This window comes from Mobula hypostoma, chromosome 3 (genome assembly GCF_963921235.1).
Source record: "Mobula hypostoma chromosome 3, sMobHyp1.1, whole genome shotgun sequence".
Lineage (NCBI taxonomy): Eukaryota > Metazoa > Chordata > Chondrichthyes > Myliobatiformes > Myliobatidae > Mobula > Mobula hypostoma.
Genome location: NC_086099.1, coordinates 40,468,863 through 40,495,155, shown reverse-complemented (window position 1 = coordinate 40,495,155; position 26,293 = coordinate 40,468,863). Strand labels below are relative to the sequence as shown.

The window sequence follows — 26,293 nt, the reverse complement described above, 5'->3', positions numbered from 1 at the left end:
TGTCCTCCAAGAAACAGAGCCCATCTCTCCACTTCTGCTTATGCTGTTAGTGGAACACCCATCTGTCGGTTAAAAATGTGATGAGGGTAAACACTCTCCCATACATGTATTGGTTGAAATGTTTTACACCCCAAAGCAGACTCAAAGCCTTTCTCTCAATCTACGTGTAATATTTCTCTGCAGCAGTAAAAAAGTGTGCTGGGGCTATGGGGTGTTCACTTCCATCATTCATAACATGTGACATACTGCACTTGTACCATAAGGTGAGGCATCACAGGCAGGCTTCATGAGGGTGTGCATCGAAATGTGTGAGTATGGTATCTGATGTCACCAATTCCTTTGTCTTTTGAAAAGCCACCTCACAGTGCTTTGTCCATCGCCATTTCTTCACAATTTGTAGTAATGAGTTCAAGGGCTGGACCATAGTAGCCAGGCTTGGCAGGAACCTGTTACAGTAATTGATAAATCTTAAAAAGGACCACAACTGTGACAAGTCCTTTGGCCTTGAGGCATCCACCATAGTTTGAATTTTCTCAGCACACCTGTTGCATCATGCTCTGAGACCAGAATCTTCTAATCTTTTTAACACTGTCTTGAGATTTTGGAGCTGTTTCTTGAAATCCTTACTGGTTACAAGATGTATATTGTATACATTTCTCTGGCATTAAATTGGACCTTTGGACCTTTGAACAATGATGTCATCCAGGTAACAATGAGTGACTTGGCAGCCTTGCAGCAGCTTCCTGCCAGGGTGTAAGTGCAGATGCTACTCCAAAAATAAGCCTATTATAGTGATTAAGCCCTTTGTGGGTGTCTATGGTGAGAAACACTTTGGACGATTCTTCTAGCTCCGTCTGTAGGTAGGACTCTGCTAAATCCACTTTGCTGAAGTGTTACCTTCTGGGAAAAGTTTGCAAAGATATGCTGTATATTCTGTAGAGGGTACTTGATTTACTTTCAGTAGTGGGTTGATTGTGACCTTAAAATCACCACAGATCCTGGCAGACCCATTCCTCTTGGCTACTGGGGCCACTGGCATTGCCCATGGGTTACACACATCCTTGGAAAGAATTTCTTCAATTCCATTCGATCTAGTTCACTGGCTACTTTATCATAGATGGTACAAGAAACCGAGCAGGCTTTGTAAAACTTGGATGAGGCATTTTCTTTGAGGATATTTTACCCTTGATGTGCTTGAGATTTTCAATGTCATCCTTGAGCACTGCTATGACATCATCCAGTACCTTTCTTAATTCACTTTCAGTTGACTCTTGCACGGATTTGGCATGCAAATGGTGGATGGATCGCCAATCAATTTGCCCTTGTTTCAATCAATCACATCCCCACAATGTTGGTCCTCCTTTTTGATCACTTACCAGCCCAATGTGTCTTATTGGTTGTTTATTTCTGCGAATGTCATTTCCACAGGAGTTATCTTTTCCCCAGTATAAGTTCTTAGTTGAATATCTGCAGGCTTCGGTTTGATATATTTGATATGTCGCTCATGCCTATTTTGTGGAATGACTGAAACAGCTGAGCCTGTGTCCAATTCCATTTTAATTATTTTGCCATTCACCCTTGGTGTAAGCCATATTGCTTGTCTCTTATTAGTTTTCACATTTTAAATCTCAAGGCTATCCAGTCCTGTGTCACTCTCATCGTTATTAGATTTTTTTTCAACAACATGCAGAACAGTGCTCTTTTTTAAACTGCAACTTGACTTTTTTTTATCTTTTTCTCTTTCCTGTGGAGTCCGTTTATTTTTGGCTGCCCAATATCCTCTTTGTATGTGCCCTACTTTGTTACATTTTCTGTAAGTTTTGTCTGTGAACCACTGCCACAGTGGTAACAATATGTGTTCAGCCAGGCAGGTTTCTGTTTAAACGTTGCAATTTTGTTCAGGCTCCCTTTCATTCCTGACTGCAACTCAATGGCATATTTGCTGTTTCCATTGATACAGCAATTTCAACTGCTCTTTTAAATATGAGTTCTGCTTCAGTTAAGACCCGTTTTTTGAACGCTTTCTTGTAAGATTCCACAAACTAAACAATCTCTCAGTGCATCGACTGAACTGGCAATGTTTGGACAATTTCCTCAATTCAGTCATGTACGCTGAAATGAACTTCCTTTCCTTTTGATTCTGCTTACGACCTCTGAAGTGTGCTGCAATCAACAATGGTTTCTGTTCTAAATGTTCCTACATTGCTTTCAGAATATCAACAAAGCTAATTTTGGCTGCTTTGGTTGGAGCCGTTAAACTTCTAAGCAAACTCTACGATCTTCCACTTAGCACACTCAGGAAAACTGGATATTTCATTAGCTTCAAAATACTGTTCAATTTGCTCTGTGTACAATCAAATAATGTATTTAAAATATTGGTAATACTGAAATATTAAATACACAACAGATGAAGAGGAATTTATTTAGCCAGACAGTGGTGAGACATTGGAATTCATTGCCAAGATGGCTGTGGAGGCCAAGTAATTGGGTATATTTTAAGAGAACGTTGATAGGTTTTTGATTTGCAAAGGTGTCAAAGGTTCTGGGGAGAAGACAAGGAGAAGGAAAATAAATCAGCCATGATCGAATGGTGGAGCTGATTTGATGGGCTGATTGGCGTAATTCTGCGGTTATGTTTTATGGTCATATAATCAAAGCAACACTTTTGTAAGCATTGTCAATGACTTAGAATGCTTCTGCATATTAGAAATAGTAAACAATTATATATTTAAAAATAACTAATTTAAAAACATTTAAAGAATCATTTACACAAGAGATTATGCAGGTAGTAAAAATCTTGAGCAACACACAAAATGCTGGACTAACTCAGCAAGTCAGGGATCACGTATGGAGGGGAATAAATAGTCAATGTTACGGGCTGAGACCCTTCATCATTAACATTTTTTAAAAGTGTAATATTTAGATAAATAGCTGAAAGCATCTTTTAATTGAATTTGTTTAAGTATGTTGAATTATTTCAAAATGGTGTAAAGTTTTTCACTTTCTCATTCTTGATTCTGATCAGTGGAATTGTCAGAAGTTTGTATTCCATCACTCAGGGCTCTGACATCGGTGTGTAGCCAGGATATTACCGGCAGTAAATAGCCAGCATGTTTTCAGGTTGTAGTTCTAAAATTTGTGATGCTTATGGGAGGTAGATCTTGCTAGTTTGCGTTGGATTGTGTGATTTCCCAGCAAACTGGAGTCCATGCATTGTACTATCTGCGTGAAGCTTTATCAAAAAATAATTTAGTATTGGAATGCAGGGAAGTATTGTTTTGATTCACACAACACAGAACCAGGCCCTTCATCCTACTACTGTATTTCTATATTGGCCGTCAAGTATCTAAATTAATTTTTTTTCTCTAGCATTCAACCTGTAGTCTTTTATACTAGTGTCTTTCAAATATTCATTGAAATAGTTCTTAAATGTGTGAGAGTAGATGTTATTACAAATGTTCGAGCATACTGTATTGCAGGTTTTATCTGTGTAGCAAGAAGGCCTTGGATGGTGAAATGCTGATGTCCTACTTCCAGAGGGTAGTGTTTATGTTTTGCTAAACCTTTTTGGCTTTTAGTCTTTATGTATTACAGATATTCAGAAATTTCTGTTTTATTTCTACAGAGCTTACCATTTCACATGTTGAACTCTTGTGGTTTTGTTCATTTAGTCAGTCCCAGACCCCAATTAACTTCATGTTCTGACTTTAAAATTTACTACACTTCACATCTGCAATTTTAGGTCTACCACTCTGTTTATCCGAGCCATTTAAGTATGATACGCTATTACTAATTCCCAGTGACACAGTGTTACAATTGTCAAGTAGAGCACATTATTTTCATCGTGCACCGTTTTCTTCCTTGAAGACTTGAATACCTTGAAGGTTAGTTCCAAGTTTGGACACTTTTATTATTGCTCATTCTGTTTTGTTGAATTTGTATAAATCTCACATAATCGTAATCTACTGAGACTACTCTGTCCTCAAATGTGTTAGTCAGACCTGACCTCCTCTTTACAAATCCAAGATTACTTTCTGAATGGCACAAAATCTTCCAACTTTTCAGCCATTCTGTCCTTTGATTACTCTAGTAACTTCTATATATGATAAGGTTGTCTAATTTAAATAAAGGGAAGAGCTACGGAAAAGGGAATGAATTGGGTAAATGTGATGATGGCTGCTTTCTTGCATGTAGAATAAATGTGTAAATGCATAGGGCTGAATAGGGTAGGGTGGAATCTTAAACTTCCATTGCTTCTATGAGGGATATACCTCCTGACTTGAAGGGTTTTTGAATGTATAAATACTGTACAGTATATAGATAAATGAAGTGTAACAATTACAAAACTCTGATGCAATGCAAACGAGTGCAGAAAACCATAGCAATATTCAGTACTAAGGAAATTGTTTTATTTATATTGTGCATTCCAGCAATTCACCATGCTTGCTTAAACAGTGTTTCTGCAACTTGTCACCATTACCATTAAGAAGAACAAGAACAATAACATAGAAATACTATCGCACAATGATCTTGACTTAAACATGTGTTATTAGATCAGAAACATGGATTTTATTCCCTAATATTATTGTAGGAACACCAACAATGTACTGATTGCAAGAATGCTGTATTTCATTAGCTTTTTAAGATAGTAAAATACTGGCAATACTGACAGTTTATACTGGCAATATATGTTGTAGTGCCAGTCTTCCACAGTTCATTGTCAAGTGAAAGCAATTCTAACGTATATATTCAGAATAGTCTAAACTATTGTCAGGAAGATCTATTTGTAAGTTCACACCAGCAATAAGTGGTTTTCGTACTTTTTCCACTTGCAACAACTTGAATGTGTATTTAAAGATGTTAATCTTAGTTGTTAATTCGTGTTCATAGTTCCTTACAGTCAACATAATTGATTTTACATTTCTGCTTTGATGCTTCATAACAAATAAATGAGTGTCATTAAAATTTCTTTATCGTTGAAGTAATGCATGACAATTGCTTTGAGAATTTGGCAAACCGAAAAAATCTTATTCTATAAAAACGTAGCTGCTCTCTTTAAAATGCACTGAATGATTATTCTTACCTTTACAATTGTTTTCCAAAATGAAGATAGTGCACAAAGTATTAATCTCTGCGTTGTTTTAAAATCTTGTCACTGGAATGCACTACAGAACAATGTGATGTAGCAAATTGTGAGCAGTTACTGTTTATGAATATTTTATTATGAATATTGGATAACTTGCTGCTTGTAACCAGATTGCATTGCTTCTAAAGGACCAATTGAACGTGACAACACTGATCAGCAGAAATACCGCTCTTGCTCTTTTTGTAGCATTGATACTGTAAAAAATGTTAGTTCTGTTGGTATGTGCTGAAGCAATCAATTAATAGGCAATGCTAACAACTTTGCTGAAATCATGTTTAGAATTAAGATGAAGATGGTGCAGAACAGAATAAGTATATATTTGTGAAGTTACATGGCATTTAGGTTTTAACTATGAACCAAGTTTCCTTGCATAACTTAAGAAAAAATAAGTAGTAGGATTAAATTTAAAGAATTAAACTGTCAAGATTGCAGCCAATCAGAATTACTTTGATCCATCTTTTGCCAGTGTTTTTCCTGATTACAAAACAGTTGCCATAGCGAAGGCAGTTTAATATTAATGAACAATGATCTCTATCATAACCTGAATATGATTGATATAATAAAGTATTTTACTTAACTTATTCCTGTCACCACATCACACTAACTGATATGCTGCAATTTTTAAGTTATCAGTTCTGTTTAAAGAACTCTCTTTGCATTGAAAGTATTTTGTAAATGAACTTTTATTACCGTTAATTTGAAATGCATTGTGGTACTCCGGATAGAATTGAAATTAAGGATAGGAAGTGACTTTAATGTTGCTTTCTTTAGCTCAGATGCTTGACTAACTTTAATTTATCTTTACCAGCTCCAGCAAGCAGTTTAAAAACTATTTTATCATTTTTATGTCTTTAGGTATCAGCAAGTATTTGCTTATTTTTCAGTGGAATTCTTCCTAATTTCTACGAAGGAGGGAGAAGTCTTCAACTTCTGCATTGACTTAGATATATTTTATCATTAATGAAATTTAAATGTTAAGTTATTCAAGTTATTTTAATAACATTGTATGGGGTTGGGCAAATTTATTATAGCTTTGATAGCCCTGCATTGTCTTCGAAGTACAATATGGTAAATAAATTTGAAAGCTACTTAGTTGAAATGAACCAACTTTATTTGAGATTTAGAGACACGTTCAGCGCTGTAAAGAACCTGCATTTTTATGGTAATGATTCACAGAGAAAATTGGCAAACAACTTTGCTTCAGTTGTTTTGCAGGTGTTTATTTTTCTATAGATTTAGAATATCAAATACATCATTTTTGAAACATCTGATATTAGCTGCTATTACTTACTGCCTGTTACACCGCTAGTGTTTAGAGCAGCAATGAAAGACCTCTGTCTCTAGAAGGATTCTTCATTGCTGTTTCTGTAACAATTTTTTTTGGCTAGTCAGAATTCTTAGCTCCAAGCAATAGTTGTCATTGCATATGCAAAATTATCATTTTTGAGATCAAGGTGAAGATAATGGAAGAAGGATATATTGAGTACTATGGGGTAAATGATAAAATTAGTATAATCATGTGGTCAAACCAAAGAGGATGTTAAAAAAGAATTAAAGTTATCAGGTTGGAAGCCAAGACTTGATTATGCTTTTGGCTTAGGCAGTGAATTTGAGGAGAAGAGAATCATAGTTGAAAGTTGCTGAGCTGGTTCTTCAGAAGGAAACATCCTTAAAATCTTCTGGTATAGCAATTGGGAAGGGAAGTTCTATAATCTAATGTACCAGGAGATGGTCTGAGGTGCTCAGAACAGTTTAGTAAATAATTTTATAGCTCTTTAACAGTCCACTGAATGAGTACCTAATACATTTCATTTATTAGGTACAACCAGAAACCACTTTGAAGGAAGGAAAGTTGTCCGACTTGAATATGAAGCTTATATTCCAATGGCTGAATCCGAAATAAAGAAAATCTGCCGAGCTATTAGAAATCAATGGCCAGCGATTCAGCACATCAGTGTTTATCACAGACTTGGGTGAGTTACTGCTACTGAAAATGTTGTTTGGGAAGAGAATAGTCAAAATGAAAGGCAAATAATATGAAAGGAGTATCCTTTTCTATCATACTTTGTGCTGTTCATACAGAACATGATGCAGGTTTGCATTAAAGTTGTATTATTCAAAGAAAACATGAGATTTAGTTATTTCATATTTTAGTACATACTAAGTATTATTTGGTACGTAAACATTTAATAATTGAATTTAGCCACAAATACACAATAATTTTTGCTGCTTAATGTCTAAATTTCAATAGCAAAATAACAATCCTTAATCTATTAGGAAAGTTCAATCTGATGTAAGATAATTTTTTTTTAAGTGATGACAATTTCACGCTCATATTAAAATCTAATTGTTTAGGTGAAGTATTGAGTTCAATGAAGCTCAACTTTGGCTCCGTTTTTTGCATTACAATTGAAGTAGATGTAGCTTGAATCTGACACGAGGACTTGACCGGACACCAGACAAATGAGTCTCCCTGGGGAAAAAGAAATGTTTTCATCTTCTTCACTTGGAAACGGTTTCATGTTATGTTATGTTACGTGATTTATATTTCATTCAGTTTTTTTTGGAAAATACGGATGTTAAACCAATGGTGTGTGAAATCATATTAAGCTGTTTACTAGCAATGACCCAGGTGCATCTTGTGGAGGTGTAGTTTATTTCATTGTATTTAAATTAAAATATATTATGGTTTGGAATTTTTAGTCAATTTAGTGGCTTTCATCTTCTGTTTTTCTTTGTTCCTTTTCTTGCTTTTTATCTCATTTGTGACTAAATCACTAATTTCTAAAAGTTAACATATTTGCCTTACATTTGTTTTCTCTGTTAATAAAAGTGATAAATCCAATTTTACGAATTCTCTCTTATGAGATCCTGCTTACTTTAAGACCAGTGCAAAAGTAATCCAAACCCCTTCAGTCTGTATTGTCTTTATAATTTTTTTACTAAAATATATCATTTATGCTGTTTATGCTAAAATTCATCCGCCCATCGATATCCTCTTGCAGTCTTCTAAAATTTTCCTTCATACTTCATCTCACCAAATTGAAGTTTTCCCTTGCATGCCCGTATCCATCCAAGTCATTCATATAAATAAAGAAAAGCAATTTTACTTTCTTTCCTTGTATTTATGACTTTGATGTTTGCATGTCTGGCTCTGGATATCTGACCCTGGCAAGCACTGCTGTTTACCAGCCTTCAGTCTGAACAACAGTGATTACTATGCCTGTCTGCTTTCTGCCAAATCATTCTTGCATCTGTGGTGTTCCTGATGCTTTTAATCCATGGCCACTAAATTTGTAAACCAGCCTTTCATGTGGGACTTCGCTAAATGCCTTCTGAAAATCCACATTAACAACTTCTGCTATATTCCCTACATTAACCTTATCTGTCAGCTCAGAAAAAAATTAAATAAGGTTATTTAAACATGAGTCATCTTTAAAAACTCCATGCTAATGGAAACTTCTCCAAAATCCTATGATCTGTTTTTCTATGCTGTTCTTAAGAGTTTCCTTCCCAAGGTTAAACTAGCTTGTTGTCACTGTCATGTCCTTCTCCTGTTACTGAACAAGTGTATCATATTTGCCTTTTTTAAGTCTTGAGGGATTATTTGAAGCTTATTTTGGTGTTTATCTCCACTTTTTCTAGCAAATGAGGATGAACTTGATTCAGACCAGGTGACATTTACGTACTGGAAGCGTAACCTGCCATTCTTGTATTTAACCACTGTCAATATTCATATCATTCATTTTTTGGCAGCTCAGAAAATGCTAGGTATTCCAGTTACATATTCCATCTCAGAGAATAGATCACAATTGATCCTTAATTAAACTCACCCTTCCTCCCCCCCCACCCACTTAAATTCTGAGGATGTAAACATGCTCATTTATTTTATCTGCCTTTCTCTTCACAAATTCTCTTTTTTGCTTTTTCATTCTGTCTCCAAGTTAACCATATTAAGCTTAATTGGAGAAGCTAAAGTCAGTTGTATCAGTATTATAAAAACGCAAACAACAGGATTTCTGCAGATGCTGGAAATTCAAGCAACACACATAAAAGTTGCTGGTGAACGCAGCAGGCCAGGCAGCATCTCTAGGAAGAGGTGCAGTCGACGTTTCAGGCTGAGACCCTTCGTCAGGACTAACTGAAGGAAGAGTGAGTAAGGGATTTGAAAGTTGGAGGGGGAGGGGGAGATCCAAAATGATAGGAGAAGACAGGAGGGGGAGGGATGGAGCCAAGAGCTGGACAGGCGATAGGCAAAAGGGATACGAGAGGATCATGGGACAGGAGGTCCGGGAAGAAAGACGGGGTGGGGGGGGACCCAGAGGATGTGCAAGGGGTATATTCAGAGGGACAGAGGGAGAAAAAGGAGAGTGAGAGAAAGAATGTGTGTATAAAAATAAGTAACAGATGGGGTACGAGGGGGAGGTGGGGCATTAGCAGAAGTTAGAGAAATCGATGTTCATGCCATCAGGTTGGAGACTCCCCAGACGGAATATAAGGTGTTGTTCCTCCAACCTCAGTGTGGCTTCATCTTTACAGTAGAGGAGGCCGTGGATAGACATGTCAGAATGGGAATGGGATGTGGAATTAAAATGTGTGGCCACTGGGAGATGCTGCTTTCTCTGGCGGACAGAGCGTAGGTGTTCAGCAAGGCGGTCTCCCAGTCTGCGTCGGGTCCCGTATGGGTCCTAGCTATGCCTGCCTTTTTGTTGGCTTTGTGGAACAATCTATGTTCCGTGCCTATTCTGGTATCTGTCCCCCACTTTTCCTTCGCTACATCGACGACTGCATTGGCGCTGCTTCCTGCACGCATGCAGAGCTCGTTGACTTTATTAACTCTGCCTCCAACTTTCACCCTGCCCTCAAGTTTACCTGGTCCATTTCCGACACCTCCCTCCCCTTTCTAGATCTTTCTGTCTCTGTCTCTGGAGACAGCTTATCCACTGATGTCTACTATAAGCCTACTGACTCTCACAGCTATCTGGACTATTCCTCTTCTCACCCTGTCTCTTGCAAAAACGCCATCCCCTTCTCGCAATTCCTCCGTCTTCGCCACATCTGCTCTCAGGATGAGGCTTTTCATTCTAGGACGAGGGAGATGTCTTCCTTTTTTAAAGAAAGGGGCTTCCCTTCCTCCACTATCAACTCTGCTCTTAAACGCATCTCCCCCATTTCACGTACATCTGCTCTCACTCCATTCTCCCGTCACCCCACTAGGAATAGAGTTCCCCTGGTCCTCACCTACCACCCCACCAGCCTCCGCCACCTTCAACGGGATCCCACCACTAAGCACATCTTTCCCTCCCCCCCCCCGCATCCCGCAGGGATCGCTCCCTACGCAACTCCCTTGTCCATTCGTCCCCCCCATCCCTCCCCACTGATCTCCCTCCTGGCACTTATCCATGTAAGCGGAACAAGTGCTACACATGCCCTTACACTTCCTCCCTTACCACCATTCAGGGCCCCAAACAGTCCTTCCAGGTGAGGCATCACTTCACCTGTGAGTCGGCTGGGGTGATATACTGCGTCCGGTGCTCCTGATGTGGCCTTTTATATATTGGCGAGACCCGACACAGACTGGGAGACCGCTTTGCTGAACACCTACGCTCTGTCCGCCAGAGAAAGCAGGATCTCCCAGTGGCCACACATTTTAATTCCACATCCCATTCCCATTCTGACATATCTATCCACGGCCTCCTCTACTGTAAAGATGAAGCCACACTCAGGTTGGAGGAACACCACCTTATATTCCGTCTGGGTAGCCTCCAACCTGATGGCATGAACATCGACTCCTCTAACTTCCGCTAATGCCCCACCTCCCCCTTGTACCCCATCTGTTACTTATTTTTATACACACATTCTTTCTCTCACTCTCCTTTTTCTCCCTCTGTCCCTCTGAATATACTCCTTGCACATCCTCTGGGTCCCCCCCCCCCCACCTCCTTGTCTTTCTTCCCGGACCTCCTGTCCCATGATCCTCTCGTATCCCTTTTGCCAATCACCTGTCCAGCTCTTGGCTCCATCCCTCCCCCTCCTGTCTTCTTCTATCATTTTGGATCTCCCCTTCCCCCTCCAACTTTCAAATCCCTTACTCACTCTTCCTTCAGTTAGTCCTGACGAAGGGTCTTGGCCTGAAACATCGACTGCACCTCTTCCTAGAGATGCTGCCTGGCCTGCTGTGTTCACCAGCAACTTTTATGTGTGTTGTATCAGTATTATAGTGGAGTAAAGGGAATTATAGAGGCATGACAGAGGAGTTGGCCAGAATTGATTGGAAAAGAACACTGGCTGAGATGACAGCAGAGCATCAATGGCTGGAATTTCTGGTAGCAATTCATAAGGCACATGATATATACAAAGATATATATAAAGAGGAAGAAATATTCTAACAGAAAGATGATACAACCATGGCTAGCAAGAGAAGTCAAAGACAAATAAAAGCCAGAGAGAGGGCATATAATAGAGCAAAGATTAGTGGGAAGTTAGAGGATTGGGACGTTTTTGAAAACCAACTAAAAAAGTCATTAGGAAGGTAAAGGTGGAATGCAAAAGTAAGCTAGCCAATAATATTAAAGAAGATATCAAAAGTTTCTTCAGATACATAAAGTGTAAAAGAGATGAGAATGGATATTGGACTGCTGGAAAACAATGCTGGAGAGGTAGTAATGGGGGACAACGAAATAGTGGATGAACTGAATAATTGTTTTGCATCATTCTTCACTGGGAAAGACACTAGCAGTATGGTGGAAGTTGCAGGTGTCAGGGGACATGAAGTGTGTGAAGTTATCATAATTAGAGAGAAGGTTCAAGAAAACTGAAAGGTCTGAAGGTAGATAAGTCACCTGGATCAAATGGTGTACACCACAGAGTTCTGAAAGAGGTGGGTGATGAGATTGTGGAGCCATTAGTAATGATCTTTCAAAAATCACTAGATTCTGGAATGGTTCCAGAAGGCTGGAAAATTGCAAATATCATTCCACTCAGAGGCAGAAGCTATAGGCCAAGATGTTGGAGTCGATTATTAAAGACGAGGTCTCAGGTTTCTTGGAGGCAAGTGATAAAATAGGCTGTAATCAGCATAGTTTCCTCAAGGGAGTATATTGCCTGACAAATCTATTGGAATTCTTTGAAGTAACAAGCAGGATAGACAAAGGAGAGTCGATTGATGTTGTGTACTTGGATTTTCAGAAGGCCTTTGACAAGGTGCCAAACATGAGGCTACTTAACAAGCTACAGGCCCATGATATTACAGGAAAGATTCTGACATAGATAAGGCAGTGGCTGATTGGCAGGAGGCAAAGAGTGGGAATAAAGGGAGCCTTTTTTGGCTGGCTGCTGGTGACTAGTGGTGTTCTGCAAGGTTATGTGTTGGGACTGATTCATTTTATGTTACATGTCAATGATTTAGATGATGGAACTGATGGCTTTGTTGCAAAGTTTGCAGATGATATGGAAATAGGTGGAGGGGCAGGTAGTTTTGCGGAAGTAGAGAGGCTACAGAAGGGCTTAGACAGATTATGAGAATGGGCAAAGAAATGGCAGATGGAATACAATGTCGGGAAGTGTGTGGTCAGACACTTTGGTAGAAGAAATGAAAGGGTTGACTATTTTCTAAATGGAGAGAAAATACGAGAAAACTGAGGCGCAAAGGAATTTGGGAGTCCTTGTGCAGGATTCTCTGAAGGTTAATTTGCAGGTTGAGTCTGTCATGAGGAAGGCAAATGTAATGTTAGCATTCATTTCAGGAGGACTAGAATATAAAAGCAAGGATGTAATGTTGAAACTTTATAAAGCACTGGTATGGCCTCACTTGGAGTATTGTGAGTAGGTTTGGGCCCCTTATCTTAAAAAGGATGTGCTGAAACTGGAGAGGGTTCAAAGGAGTTCCACGAAAATGATTCCAGAATTGATTGGCTTGTCATCAGATGGCTGTGGGCCTGTATTCTCTAGAATTCAGAAGAATGAGGGGAGATCTCATTGAAACCTATTGAATGGTGAAAGGATGTTTCCTATGGTGGGAGCATCTAAGACTAGAGGGTACAGCCTCAAAAAGAGGGACATCCTTTTAGAACGGAGATGAGGAGAATTTCTTTAGCCAGAGAGTGGTGAATCAGTGGAATTCTTTGCACAGATCACTGTGAACACCAAGTCTGTATGTATATTTAAGGCAGAGGTTGATAGGTTCTTGATTGGTTAGGGCATGAGAGGATACGGGGAGAAGGTAGGAGATACAAATACTAAGCAAACTAACTAAAGAGCCGAGAAAAGATGCTAGGAGGGCAATTAATGCTAAGACAAAAGATGGTGCTTTTGAAAAATGTCTTTCATAGATGAGGTAAGAGAAATTCCTTAGTTAGTCGGGAGGAGAAGTGGCGGCGTGCCGCGTGTGCGCAGCTCTCCGGTGAAAATGATATCGTATCCGTTAAATAGGGGCTGTGGACAATTCTGATTTGATGGAGAATGGACGTGAAAGCACAGAGGAACATCTGGGGAAATTTCAGAAACGCCTGTTCGTTGCTGTCGTGACTGTGTGGTCGTGAATCTTTCGGAGGGTAGGCCTCAAAATCCCCAGCCTTGCCTGCTTTTGGCGACGGAGAAGGAGGTCAAATCGCTCGGACAGAGATGGCGCCCAGTACTCGGTGTCGGAGAGCTGATAGGAGCTCAAAGTTTTCGGATGACTCAGAGTCGGATTGTGCTCGGCATGGCAGGGAGAGTTTTTCTTCCTTCTCCCATCTGCGTGAGATGTGGGACATTTGAGAGACATTGAACTTTACTGTACTCAGGGACTTCTTCATCAAGTTATGGTATTGTGCACGTTGTAACTATATGTTATAATTATGTGGTTTTGTCAGTTTTTTCAGTCTTGGTTTGTCCTGTGTTTTGTGATATCACACCGGAGAAAATAATGTATCATTTCTTAATGCATGCATTACTAAATGACAATAAAAGAGGTCTATGTGTCTTCATAATCATCACAGAGATAAATTAGTTAATACTTCACATGGGTGAGTACTAATACATAGCCAGTGAAAAATGAAAAAGTTGATAAAATGTTAGTTTAAAAACATGAGAAACTTTGCAGATGCTGGAAATCCCAGCAACACATACAAAATGCTGAGGAACTCAGCAGGCCAGGCAGCACTATGGAAAAAAGTACAGCTGACATTTCAGGCCAAGACCCTTTGGCAGAACTGGGGGAAAAAAGATGAGCAGTAGATTTAATAGGTGGGGGGATGGGAGAGAGAAACACAAGCTGATAGGTGAAACTGGGAGGGGGAGCAATGAAGTGAAGAGCTAGGAAGTTGATTGGTGAAAGAGATACAGGGCTGGAGAAGTGGAAGTCTGAAAGGAGAGGACAGAAGGCCATGGAAGAAAGAAAAGGGGGGAGGAGCACCAGAGAGAGGTGATAGGCAGGCAAGGAGATAGGTGAGAGAGAGAAAAGTGGATGGGGAATGGTGAAGGAGAGTGGGGAAGGGCATTACCGGAAGCTTGAGAAATCGATATTCATGTCATCAGGTTGGGACTACCCATACGGAATATAAGATGTTGTGCCTCCCACCTGAGCGTGGCCTTATCGTGACAGTAGAGGATGCCATGGATTGACATATCAGAATGCGATAGGAAGTGGAATTAAAATGGGTGGCCACTGGGAGATCCTGCTTTTTCTGGCGGATGGAGCATGAATGCATGGCGAAGCGGTCTCCCAATCTATATCGGGTCTCTCTGATCTATAGGAGGCCACATCGGGAGCACCAGACACATTATATGAACTCACAGGTGAAGTATCGCCTCACCTGGATGGACTGTTTGGGTCCTGAATGGTAGTGAGGGAGGAGGTGTAGCACTTGTTCTGCTTGCAAGGATAAGTGCCAAGAGGGGAATCAGTGAGGGAGGGACAAGTGGACATGGGAGTCGCGTAGGGAGTGATGCCTGCGGAATGCAGAAAGTGGGGGAGGGGGAGGGAAAGATGTGCTTGGTGGTGGGATCCTATTGGAAATGGCGGGAGTTCCAGAGAATTATATGCTGGACTCAGAGGCTGGTGGTGTTGTAAGTGGGAACAAGAAGAACCCTATCCCTGGTAGGGTGGCGGGAGGATGGGGTAAGAGCAGACGTGCGTGAAATGGAAGAGATGCGGTTGAGGGCAGGTGTTGATGGTGGAGGATGGGAAGCCCCTTTCTATGAAAAAGGAGGACCTCTCCTCTTTTCTAGAATGAAAAGCCTCATCCTGAGAGCAGATCCGACGGAGACGGAGGAATTGAGAGAAGGGGATGATTTTTTTTACAAGTAACGGGGTGGGAAGACGTATGGAAATGTTAGTTTAGCTGTTGTACCGCTTTCTGCCAATGAATGTGAAAAATACATCAGTTTGTTAAAAAGTTCAAATATAAAAAAAAGTAATATTAAGAATATGCTGTGTTTTCCAGCAGGGTTTAGCATTTTGTCTTACTTAAGTTAATGTTTTAGACCATAAGGCATAGGAATAGAATTAGGACACTTGACCCATGGCTGATTTATTATTCCTCTCAACCCCATTCAACTGCCTTCTCCTTTTTAACCTTTGATGCCCTGACTAACCAAGAACCTAGCAACTTTTGCTTTCAATGACTTGGCTTCCACAGCTGTATATGGTAATCAGTTCCACAAATTCACCACCTCTGGCTAAGGAAATTCCTCCTCATGTCTTCACTTCGCCATGTATTCAACCTGAGCCTGAGGCTCTGGAGGGTTCCTGTACTATGGAAGACGTCCTGCCTCGTCCCTGTGCCGAAGACGCTGCGCCCCAGCAGCCTCAATGACTACAGACCAGTGGCATTGACCTCCCACATCATGAAGACCCTGGAGAGACTTGTTCTGGAGCTGCTGCAGCCTATGGTCAGGCCACACTTAGATCCCTTCCAGTTCGCCTACCAGCCCTGACTAGGTGTTGAGGATGCCATCGTCTACCTGCTGAACCGTGTCTACGCCCGCCTGGACAAGCCAGCGAGAATTGTGAGGGTCATGTTTTTTGACTTCTCCAGTGCGTTCAACACCATCCGCCCTGCTCTGCTGGGGGAAAAGCTGACAGCAATGCAGATGGATGCTTTCCTGGTGTCATGGATTCTTGATTACCTGACTGGCAGACCACAGTACGTATGCTTGCAACACTGTGTGTCCAACAGAGTGGTCAGCAGCACTGGGGCTCCACAGGGGACTGTCTTGTCTCCCTTTCTCTTCACCATTTATACCTCGGACTTCAACTACTGCACAGAGTCTTGTCATCTTCAGAAGTTTTCGGATGACTCTGCCATAGTTGGATGCATCAGCATGGGAGGTAAGGCTGAGTACAGGGCTACGGTAGGAAACTTTGTCACATGGTGTGAGCAGAATTATCTGCAGCTTAATGTGAAAAAGACTAAGGAGCTGGTGGTAGACCTGAGGAGAGCTAAGGTACCAGTGACCCCTGTTTCCATCCAGGGGGTCAGTGTGGACATGGTGGAGGATTACAGATACCTGGGGATACGAATTGCCAATAAACTGGACTGGTCAAAGAACACTGAGGCTGTCTACAAGAAGGGTCAGAGCCGTCTCTATTTCCTGAGGAGATTGAGGTCCTTTAACATCTGCCGGATGATGCTGAGGATGTTCTACGAATCTGTGGTGGCTGGAGCTATCATGTTTGCTGTTCTGTGTGGGGCAGCAGGCTGAGGGTAGCAGACACCAACAGAATCAACAAACTCATTCGTAAGGCCAGTGATGTTGTGGGGATAGAACTGGACTGTCTGACTGCGGTGTCTGAAAAGAAGATGCTGTCTAAGTTGCATGCCATCTTGGTCAATGTCTCCCATCCACTACATAATGTACTGGTGGGGCACAGGAGTACATTCAGCCAGAGACTCATTCCACCGAGATGTAGCACTGAGCGTCATAGGAAGTCATTCCTGCCTGTGGCCATCAAACTTTACAACTCCTCCCTCGGAGGGTCAGACACCGTGAGCCAATAGGCTGGTCCTGGACTTATTTCATAATATACTGACATAATTTACATATTACTATTTAACTATTTATGGTTTTATTACTATTTATAATTTATGGTGCAACTGTAACGAAAACCATTTTCCCCCGGGATCAATAAAGTATGACTATGACTATGACTATCTCTGTTCTAAATGGATGTTCCTCTATTCTGAGGCTGTGACCTCTGGTTCTAGACACTCCCACTATAGGAAACATCCTGGAAGAAAGGGAAGGGGGAGGAGGACCAGGCAGGTGATGGGCAGGTAAAGAGACAGGAAATATCCTTTCCACATCCACTCTGTCTAGGCCTTTCACTATTTGATAGGTTTCAATGAGATCCCTGTCCTCCATTCTTCTAAATTTCAGTGAGTACAGGCCCAGAGCCATCAAACTCTCCTGATGCATTAACCCTTCCACTCATTTTTGTGAACCTCCTCTGCACCCTCTCCAAAGCCAGCACATCAGAGGCCCAAAACTACTCACAATATTTCAAGTGTGGTTTGACTAATGTCTTATAAAACCTCAGTATCACATCCTTACTCTTGTATCCTAGTCTTCTTGAAATTAATGCTAAATTGCATTTGCCTTCCTTACCACCATCTCAACCTGTAATTTAATCTTTAGGGAATCCTGCACAAGGACTCACAAGACCCCTACCACCTCTGATTTTTGAATTTTCTCTTCTTTTAGAAAATTGTCTACGCCTTTATTCCTTCTACAAAAATGCATGACCGTGCACTTCACTTCACTATATTCCATCTGCCACTTCTTTGCTCATTCCCCCAATCTGTTAAAGTCCTTCTGCAGACTCCCTGCTTTCTCATCACTACCTGCCCCTCCATCTATCTTTGTATCGTCAGCAAACTTGGCCACAAAACATAGCGAATTCTGTCATCCAAGTCACTGACATATAACGTGAAAAGAAGCGTTCCCAATACCAACCTCTGTGGAACACCTCCACTCAAAGGCAGCCATCCAGAACAGGCTCCCTTTATTCTGGCTCTTTGCCTCCTGCCAATCAGCCAGTCTTCTATCCATGCTAATATCTTTCCTGGAATACCTTTTCTTGTTAAGTGGCCTCATGTGTGGCACCTTGTCAAAAGCCTTCTGAAAATCCAAGAGAACAATATCCACCGACACTCCTTTATCTATCCTGCCTGTTATTGCCTCTAAGAATTTCAACAGATTTGTCAGACAAGATTTCCCCTTAAGGAAGCCATTTTGTCTTTGCTCCTCCCATTTCCTCCAAACTAAAGGTGTAGCTATGGGCACCCGTATGGGTCCTAGCTATGCCTGCCTTTTTGTTGGGTTTGTGGAACAATCTATGTTCCGTGCCTATTCTGGTATCTGTCCCCCACTTTTCCTTCGCTATATCGACGACTGCATTGGCGCTGCTTCCTGCACGCATGCAGAACTCGTTGACTTTATTAACTTTGCCTCCAACTTTCACCCTGCCCTCAAGTTTATCTGGTCTATTTCCGACACCTCCCTCCCCTTTCTAGATCTTTCTGTCTCTGTCTCTGGAGACAGCTTATCCACTGATGTCTACTATAAGCCTACTGACTCTCACAGCTATCTGGACTATTCCTCTTCTCACCCTGTCTCTTGCAAAAACGCCATCCCCTTCTCGCAATTCCTCCGTCTCCGCCGCATCTGCTCTCAGGATGAGGCTTTTCATTCTAGGACGAGGGAGATGTCTTCATTTTTTAAAGAAAGGGGCTTCCCTTCCTCCACTATCAACTCTGCTCTTAAACGCATCTCCTCCATTTCACGTACATCTGCTCTCACTCCATCCTCCCACCACCCCACTAGGAATAGGGTTCCCCTGGTCCTCACCTACCACCCCACCAGCCTCCGGGTCCAACATATTATTCTCCGTAACTTCCGCCACCTCCAACGGGATCCCACCACTAAGCACATCTTTCCCTCCCCCCCTCTCTCTGCATTCCGCAGGGATCGCTCCCTACACAACTCCCTTGTTCATTCGTCCCCCCCATCCCTCCCCACTGATCTCCCTCCTGGCACTTATCCGTGTAAGCGGAACAAGTGCTACACATGCCCTTACACTTCCTCCCTTACCACCATTCAGGGCCCCAAACAGTCCTTCCAGATGAGGCATCACTTCACCTGTGAGTCGACTGGGGTGATATACTGCGTCCGGTGCTCCCGATGTGGCCTTTTATATATTGGTGAGACCCGACGCAGACTGGGAGACCGCTTTGCTGAACATCTACGCTCTGTCCGCCAGAGAAAGCAGGATCTCCCAGTGGCCACACATTTTAATTCCACATCCCATTCCCATTCTGACATGTCTATCCACGGCCTCCTCTACTGTAAAGATGAAGCCACACTCAGGTTGGAGGAACAACACCTTATATTCCGTCTGGGTAGCCTCCAACCTGATGGCATGAACATTGACTTCTCTAACTTCCGCTAGGCCCCACCTCCCCCTCGTACCCCAGCTGTTACTCATTTTTATGCACACATTCTTTCTCTCACTCTCCTTTTTCTCCCTCTGTCCCTCTGAATATACCTCTTGCCCATCCTCTGGGTCACCCCCCCCCCCGTCTTTCTTCCCGGACCTCCTGTCCCATGATCCTCTCGTATCCCCTTTTGCCTATCACCTGTCCAGCTCTCGGCTCTACCCTCCCCCTCCTGTCTTCTCCTATCATTTTGCATCTCCCCCTCCCCCTCCCCCTCCAGCTTTCAAATCCCTTACTCACTCTTCCTTCAGTTAGTCCTGACGAAGGGTCTCGGCCTGAAACGTCGACTGCGCCTCTTCCTATAGATGCTGCTTGGCCTGCTGCGTTCACCAGCAACTTTGATGTATGTTGCTTGAATTTCCAGCATCTGCAGAATTCCTGTTGTTTCCATTTTGTCTTTGGCCTACTTTATTATGCACCTTCATGTACCCTGAAACCTCATCCATAATGAGGATTCCAACATCTTTCCAACCACTGAAATAAGGCTAACTGCCCTATATCTTCCTTTTCTCTGCCCCTCTCCCTTCTTAAAGGGTGGAGTGACATTTGCAATTTTCCAGTTTTTCAGAACCATTCCAGAATCTAGTGATTCTTGAAAAACATTATGAACGTGTTCACAATCTTTTCAGCAACCTTTTTCAGAAAACTGAGGTGTAGTCCATCTGGTCTAGTTGACTTATTTACCTTCAGACCTTTCAGCTTCCCACAACTCTTCTTAGTAATGGCAATTACACTCACTTCTGCCCTCTGACACTGTCGAGATTCTGGCAGAATGCTGGTGTCTATCACAGTATACTTATTATGTTTGTCTGCCCTTTCTTTGTCCCCCGTTACTACCTCTCCAGTGTCATTTTCCAATGGTCCAATATCCACTCTAGCCTCTCTTTTACTCCTTATGTAATCAAAAAAAACTTCTGGTATTTTGTTTGATATATTTGACTAGCTTACCTTAATATTTCATCTTTTCTCTCCTTGTGTTTTTTTAGTTGCCTTCTGTTGGTTTTTAAAAGCTTTCTAATCATCTAACTTCCCACAAGTTTTTGCTTTTTCTAAGTTTATGCTTGTATCAATCCAACAGTCAGTTGGATTTACAGTCAGAATAATCAATTGCTACACGAAAAGTCAGACTTTCAGGCAGCAGATAGCAGGAAACTATTACTTTAATGAAAATGTAAGTATGACCACATGACTTTTCCAGATTTTTGGTGCTTTTTAAACAGCTACAAGGACTTACTGGATTAATATAATTTAACCCTTGTATATTTCTAATAATATGAATATCTATTTTATAAATCGGTGATTGTTCTTATTTTTAAATGCTTTTGATTCCATCTTGTGTCATTTAATTCTGCAGATTAGTTAATGTGACTGAAGCAAGTGTGATCATCGCCATCTCCAGTCCACACAGAAGCGAGTCCTTTGAAGCAGTAAAATATTGCATTGATACTTTGAAAGCCACAGTACCAATATGGAAGAAGGTATGAGCTTTGACATTAGGGAGATGAAATTCAAATGAGGTACTTGAATAAAAGGAGCAAAGCGGAATTGTCTGAAAATTTTACTTATCTAGTTATTTTCTATTTTTATTCTAATGTTTCTTTATTCACTTTTTGATTTTCTTTTTGGCTCTAAGACTAACATTAATTGCATGTTCACATTTCTTCTCAACTTCAAAAAATACCTATAAAGTTGAGGAAAGTTCATCCTATTTATGCTGGTTCAAGGGTCCTAATTGAAAGGAATATGAAAATAAGATTCAAAAGGCAAGGTCTACCTTTAGCATATGATACAGTGGATTCTGGTTAATTGGGACAGCTGCTTATTTTGGACCACTCTTAAAGAACAAATTTAATTGAGAAAATAGCTGGGATTACTTTGTTTATTTGGGACATGGTACTGCATAATTGGGACTGGAGACCGTTGCTGTTTCTAGCTAGTGTCAGTCGTGATTTTTGTCACTGATAATTGGCAAGAAATAAGCAATAAGGCAATTGAGAACTGTTTTGCTCACTGCGGTTTCAAACAATCAGACTTTGAGATGTCAGAAATAGCTGGGAGTGAAAATGAAACGATTTCACTACTTCAAAAGTTAGGAACTACAGAGTATTTAAAGCTATTAACAATTGTCTTTAATGTCACAAAGAAAGTGAAGATTTGGAGGATGCGGTTGTCGAAAGCATTCTATGAATGCAGTCTATTATCTGTATTAGATGTCTGTGCTAATTTTGTTTATTTAGTCATTCGGAAGAACTTGGTAATGTACTGAGGACAAATCCCTCCGAAGATAGTTATTGGAACTAAAGTAGTTTTATAGTACTGTATTTGTAGTGTTCTAATCTGTTTTGTATTTCATTTAAATACATACTGTAAACTCACTTAAATGGTAATTTGTCTTTTTATATACCTTTTAAACTATTTCCATGAGACATTGGCTAATTGGGGTTGCCGCTTGATTGGGCCAAAATGTACTAGTCCCGATGTGTCCCAATTAACCAGAATACATGTAATATTTCCAGCAATGCTTATGTTAAATTGGGGCTTTACACCATGTTGATACGGAATTAACATAGCTTGTCCTTATTATAGAGATGCTTCTACAAATGTTCAAGAGTATTTCTTTAATTTGTCAAGTGCTTCACAGGTCAGAGAATGTCGTTGGATTATTTTAAGGTTATACATTGGTACCGTCAACATTCTGTTTAATATAGTGGACGTCTATCTAGTTACCCCAATTTAAATGTTAAAAGGGGATAATAGATATCTATGGCTCCTTGAGCAAAATGTGTTACCGTGGAAGGACTTCCACCCACTGTTGCTCAGATAAATCCAACTGTTGGCCAGATCTTAATTATTTAGGTATGATTATGGTAAATTTTTAATTCACATATACAATACACAGAAAACACATGCTGTTTTCATGAATAGGTCATTTCATCACACTTAATATGGACAACAGACATCAGGAAGAAGGGATTCTTAAAATCTTCCTAATCTCAGAATTAACCCCAATCCTGATATATTGTGCCTGTACACAACAGAGAGGCATCCATATCTTGTTGATGGCTGACTGTACAGGGTGAAGGCTACTATTTCAACAGCATTTGTAAGCCTTTTATTTTAAAGTGGTCCCTGTGGTCCATACCATTTCTTCCCAACTAAAAGCTAAATGCAATTCGAATTCTTGACCTTTGAAGAAGAGACCAACATGCCAGATAACCTACAGTTGCGACCATCATCAAGAAGAGTGACAAATATAATTGTGGGACTTTGTCACAGAAGAAACCATTACTAAGGCCCTCCTCCGCCAACCCTCCCACTGGCTGAAAAGCTCCTTCCTAAATTGCATTGTGAATTCCATCTATCAAAAGGTACAAGGAGCAATATTGACTGCAATGCCCGACCATTATAGACTATTTAAAAAAAAGGTTGCCTGCTTTGTATGCCATTCTATGGGTGATGTAGAATGATCTGTGATTTGTGTCCACATGGACCAAATGCCAACCGGTTTGAGTAATGCTTCAGTCCTCCTCTTATTCTTCCTAACTTGAATTTTGAACCATTCCCCCTTAAGGCTTCCCAGTGGAGTCGGATCAGATCTATGATCACTAACATATGATGTGAAATTTGTTGTTTTGCAGCAGCACTACAACACAAATTTACATAATAGATGGGAGTGGGGTGCTGTCCAGCCTCTGTTCCTCACTGCAGAACCAAGATCATCTGAATTTAGATTAGATTAGCTTTATTATTTGTCACAAGTACATCAAAGCGTACAGTGAAATGCGTCACTTGTGTCAATGACCAATACAGTCCGAGGTTGTGCAGACGGTGGCCTGTTAGTGTCTCAATGTTTCCAGCAACAAGATAGCATGCTTATGACTTAATACCCATATGTCTGTGCAATGTAGGAGGCAACCCATGTGGTCATGGGAAGAACGTACAAACTCCTTACAGACAACATCAGGAGTTGAACCCCAGCCACTGCTGCTGTAAAGCATTGCTGTGCTAACCATTATGCTACTGTGCACCACCTCATTTGAACTTGGTCATTACACTTCAGGGTAAAGGTGGTGCGAGCAGCTCTGTATGCTTGGAGTGAATTCCATGTCATCACTGACCTTCTTGGAAATGTATGCAAAAATTAAATATCCATAAGTTAGAGATCTTCTGCTGACCTACAAATTCTTCACAATCCCACAGTTGAAGTATCATGACATTAGAAAACATAGATTAAACACGGATTAATTCATGGAGGCCATGTCAGTGAAGGATACTTTTGCCTCCAGGAAGCCAGAACAGTCTTGGGCCCTTTGCAGAACAGCGGTGCTGAAGATGGAAACCTCAAACCTAACATTAGATTTATGGTCTACAAGCAACAGTAATTTCCACATTTCAGTATATGTGGTAGCTTATTGATTAAATTACTGGACCAGTAGTCAGACTTCTGGACTATTGAGACATGAGCTTGAATATTACCATGCATCCCTGGGCATGTAAGTAATTTATTAAATATGGAATTTGAAAAGAAAGCTGGTCTCAAAATGGTAATCACAAAACTATTAGATTCTGTGGTTTATTGTTTCTATATATCCATAGACCACAGGTGAGTTGACTATTAGCTACTACCATAGTTGAGGAGTAATTATGGATTGATAGTAAATTTCAGCGACATTCATAGATCATGAGCAAATAATTTAAACAATGCATGGACTACTTACAACAGGCAAGTCGAATGCTGGCGAGAACAACCAGCATTGTTTAGGACAGGGGTAGGTAACCTTAAGCACAAATGATTTTCTAGCATGTGTTATTCATTAATTTGAGGCAAAACATAACGATGTATTTAAATGGATAATTCCCATATTTCAAGTTTTTATGACATTTATCTGGCCCACGGTCCGCTCATTAATACATGATCCGACCACAGGGGGAGAAAGTTTGTCGACCCCTGGTTTAGGAAAATCCTCCAAATCTACTGGCAGCATAACAAAAAGGATGTCAGTGTCCTCTCCTTGGCCAAAGTCCCCAGCGCTGAGACACTAATTCCACTCAGCAAGCTGTGATGGATGGGCCATATCCTTTCTGTACTATCCTTCCATTGACTGGAGAAACACTCTCACCACCACCATTAAGAGGATTAACTGATTAATAAATTAAAGAATTCATTTTAGTCTTTCAAGTTTTAGTTTTCAAACTAATTTATTTATCCATATATTATCTCTAAGTATATTTCATATGTTCTAATTTATTTTAATTTTTTTTAAATTAGGAGATCTATGATAATGAAGAATATACCTGGAAGGAAAATAAGGAGTGCCAGTGGGCAAAAAAATAGCCAAAAGTAACTAGATCTCAGTGCAGTCTTGATATAATTCTCTGTTGTCAAAAAAACTAGTATTATGAATTAGGTAATCATGCCTTGATTGAAACTGATGATTTACTTTTGCACTATACATTTTTGTGTAAATACAGACTATGATGCATATACCTTTGTATAGAATTATATGAAATATGTTAAATTTCCATGTGGATAACTTCTTGATCTGAAACTTGTTGATGCCACGTAATTTCATACTGATTACCAGCATTTATGTTAATGAACAAACACATGCAGCATTCTTGTTCTTTAGCAACACGCAAAAAGCTGGAGAAGCTCAACAAGTCAGTCAGCATTTCCGGAGGGAATAAGCAGTTGGCGATTCAGGCCAAGACCCTTCAACAAGACTGGAAAAGAAGGGGTCAGAAGCCAGAAGAAGAAAGAGGAGGGGGCAGAGTACAAACTGGCATGTGTTAATTGAGATGAGGTGAGGGGGAAGGTGGGTGGATGGGGCAGGGGTGATGATGTGAGGGGATGGGAGGTGATAGGTGGAAGAGGTAAAGGGCTGAAGTACAAAGAATCTAATGGGAGAGGTCAGTGGACCATGGAGGTGATGGCAAGTGAGAAGAAGCAAACTGGTATGAGGGTAACTAGATTAGGGAATGAAAAAGAGCGAAAGGCAAGGAGGGAAGCCATCAGGTTGGAGGCTACCCAGACAGATTATTAGGTTTTGCTCCTTCAACCTGAGTTTGGGCTCATCATGGCATAGAGGCGGCCATGGCTAGATGTGTCAGTATGAGAATGGGAAGTCGACTGTTTCTTCTCCATACATGCTGTCTAACTTACTGGGTTCGTCCAACATTTTCTTTGTGTTGGTCAGGGTTTCCAGCATGTGCAGAATCTGTTATGTTTAATATTATTCTTCAACTTAATTTTGACCATTCAGTTAGATTGAAGAGAATTCAATATCAATTTTAATTGTCAAAGCTGTTACTTTATTTTCTTGGGTGGTTCTTCATAGTTGTAAAAGTGAATGTTGCTTTGACAATTGAATGTACGGTCCTGAATTTTTCTCAATGCATATTAAGAACTACAATTACATTAGAACATAAAACAGTATAGCACTGGGTGTGATTTGGTCCTTGGTGCTATGATGATCTTGATGCCAATTTATTTTAAATGTCCTGCTTTGTATCATCTATATCCTTCCATTCTCTTCATATTCTTGTGCCATCTAAAAGCCTGTTAAACTCTGTCAAGCTGCCTGCTTCCACTACTGCCTTATTCCAGTGACTTATTCCAGTCACTGAACACCCTGCTTTAAAAAAAAAACTTGCTCCTCATGTTGCCTTA

General features: G+C 40.7%; 2 protein-coding genes across 2 annotated transcripts in view; both read left to right on the top strand.

Moving 5' to 3' along the window:
• LOC134343946 (molybdopterin synthase sulfur carrier subunit) overlaps positions 1 to 7,103 on the top strand; it is a 57,213-nt gene extending 50,110 nt beyond the window's left edge. The window contains exon 4 of the mRNA XM_063042911.1: positions 6,966 to 7,103. The gene's annotated coding sequence lies outside the window, so the exon portion shown is untranslated. The remainder of the gene's footprint in view (positions 1 to 6,965) is intronic.
• The window catches only part of LOC134343945 (molybdopterin synthase catalytic subunit), a 51,085-nt gene extending 25,658 nt beyond the window's left edge, over positions 1 to 25,427 (top strand). The window contains exons 2-4 of the mRNA XM_063042910.1: positions 6,966 to 7,119; positions 20,978 to 21,101; positions 24,893 to 25,427. Of these exons, the coding sequence (XP_062898980.1) occupies positions 6,966 to 7,119; positions 20,978 to 21,101; positions 24,893 to 24,958 (344 nt within the window). The 3' untranslated portion in view covers positions 24,959 to 25,427. The remainder of the gene's footprint in view (positions 1 to 6,965; positions 7,120 to 20,977; positions 21,102 to 24,892) is intronic.
• The last annotated feature ends 866 nt before the right edge of the window (positions 25,428 to 26,293 follow it).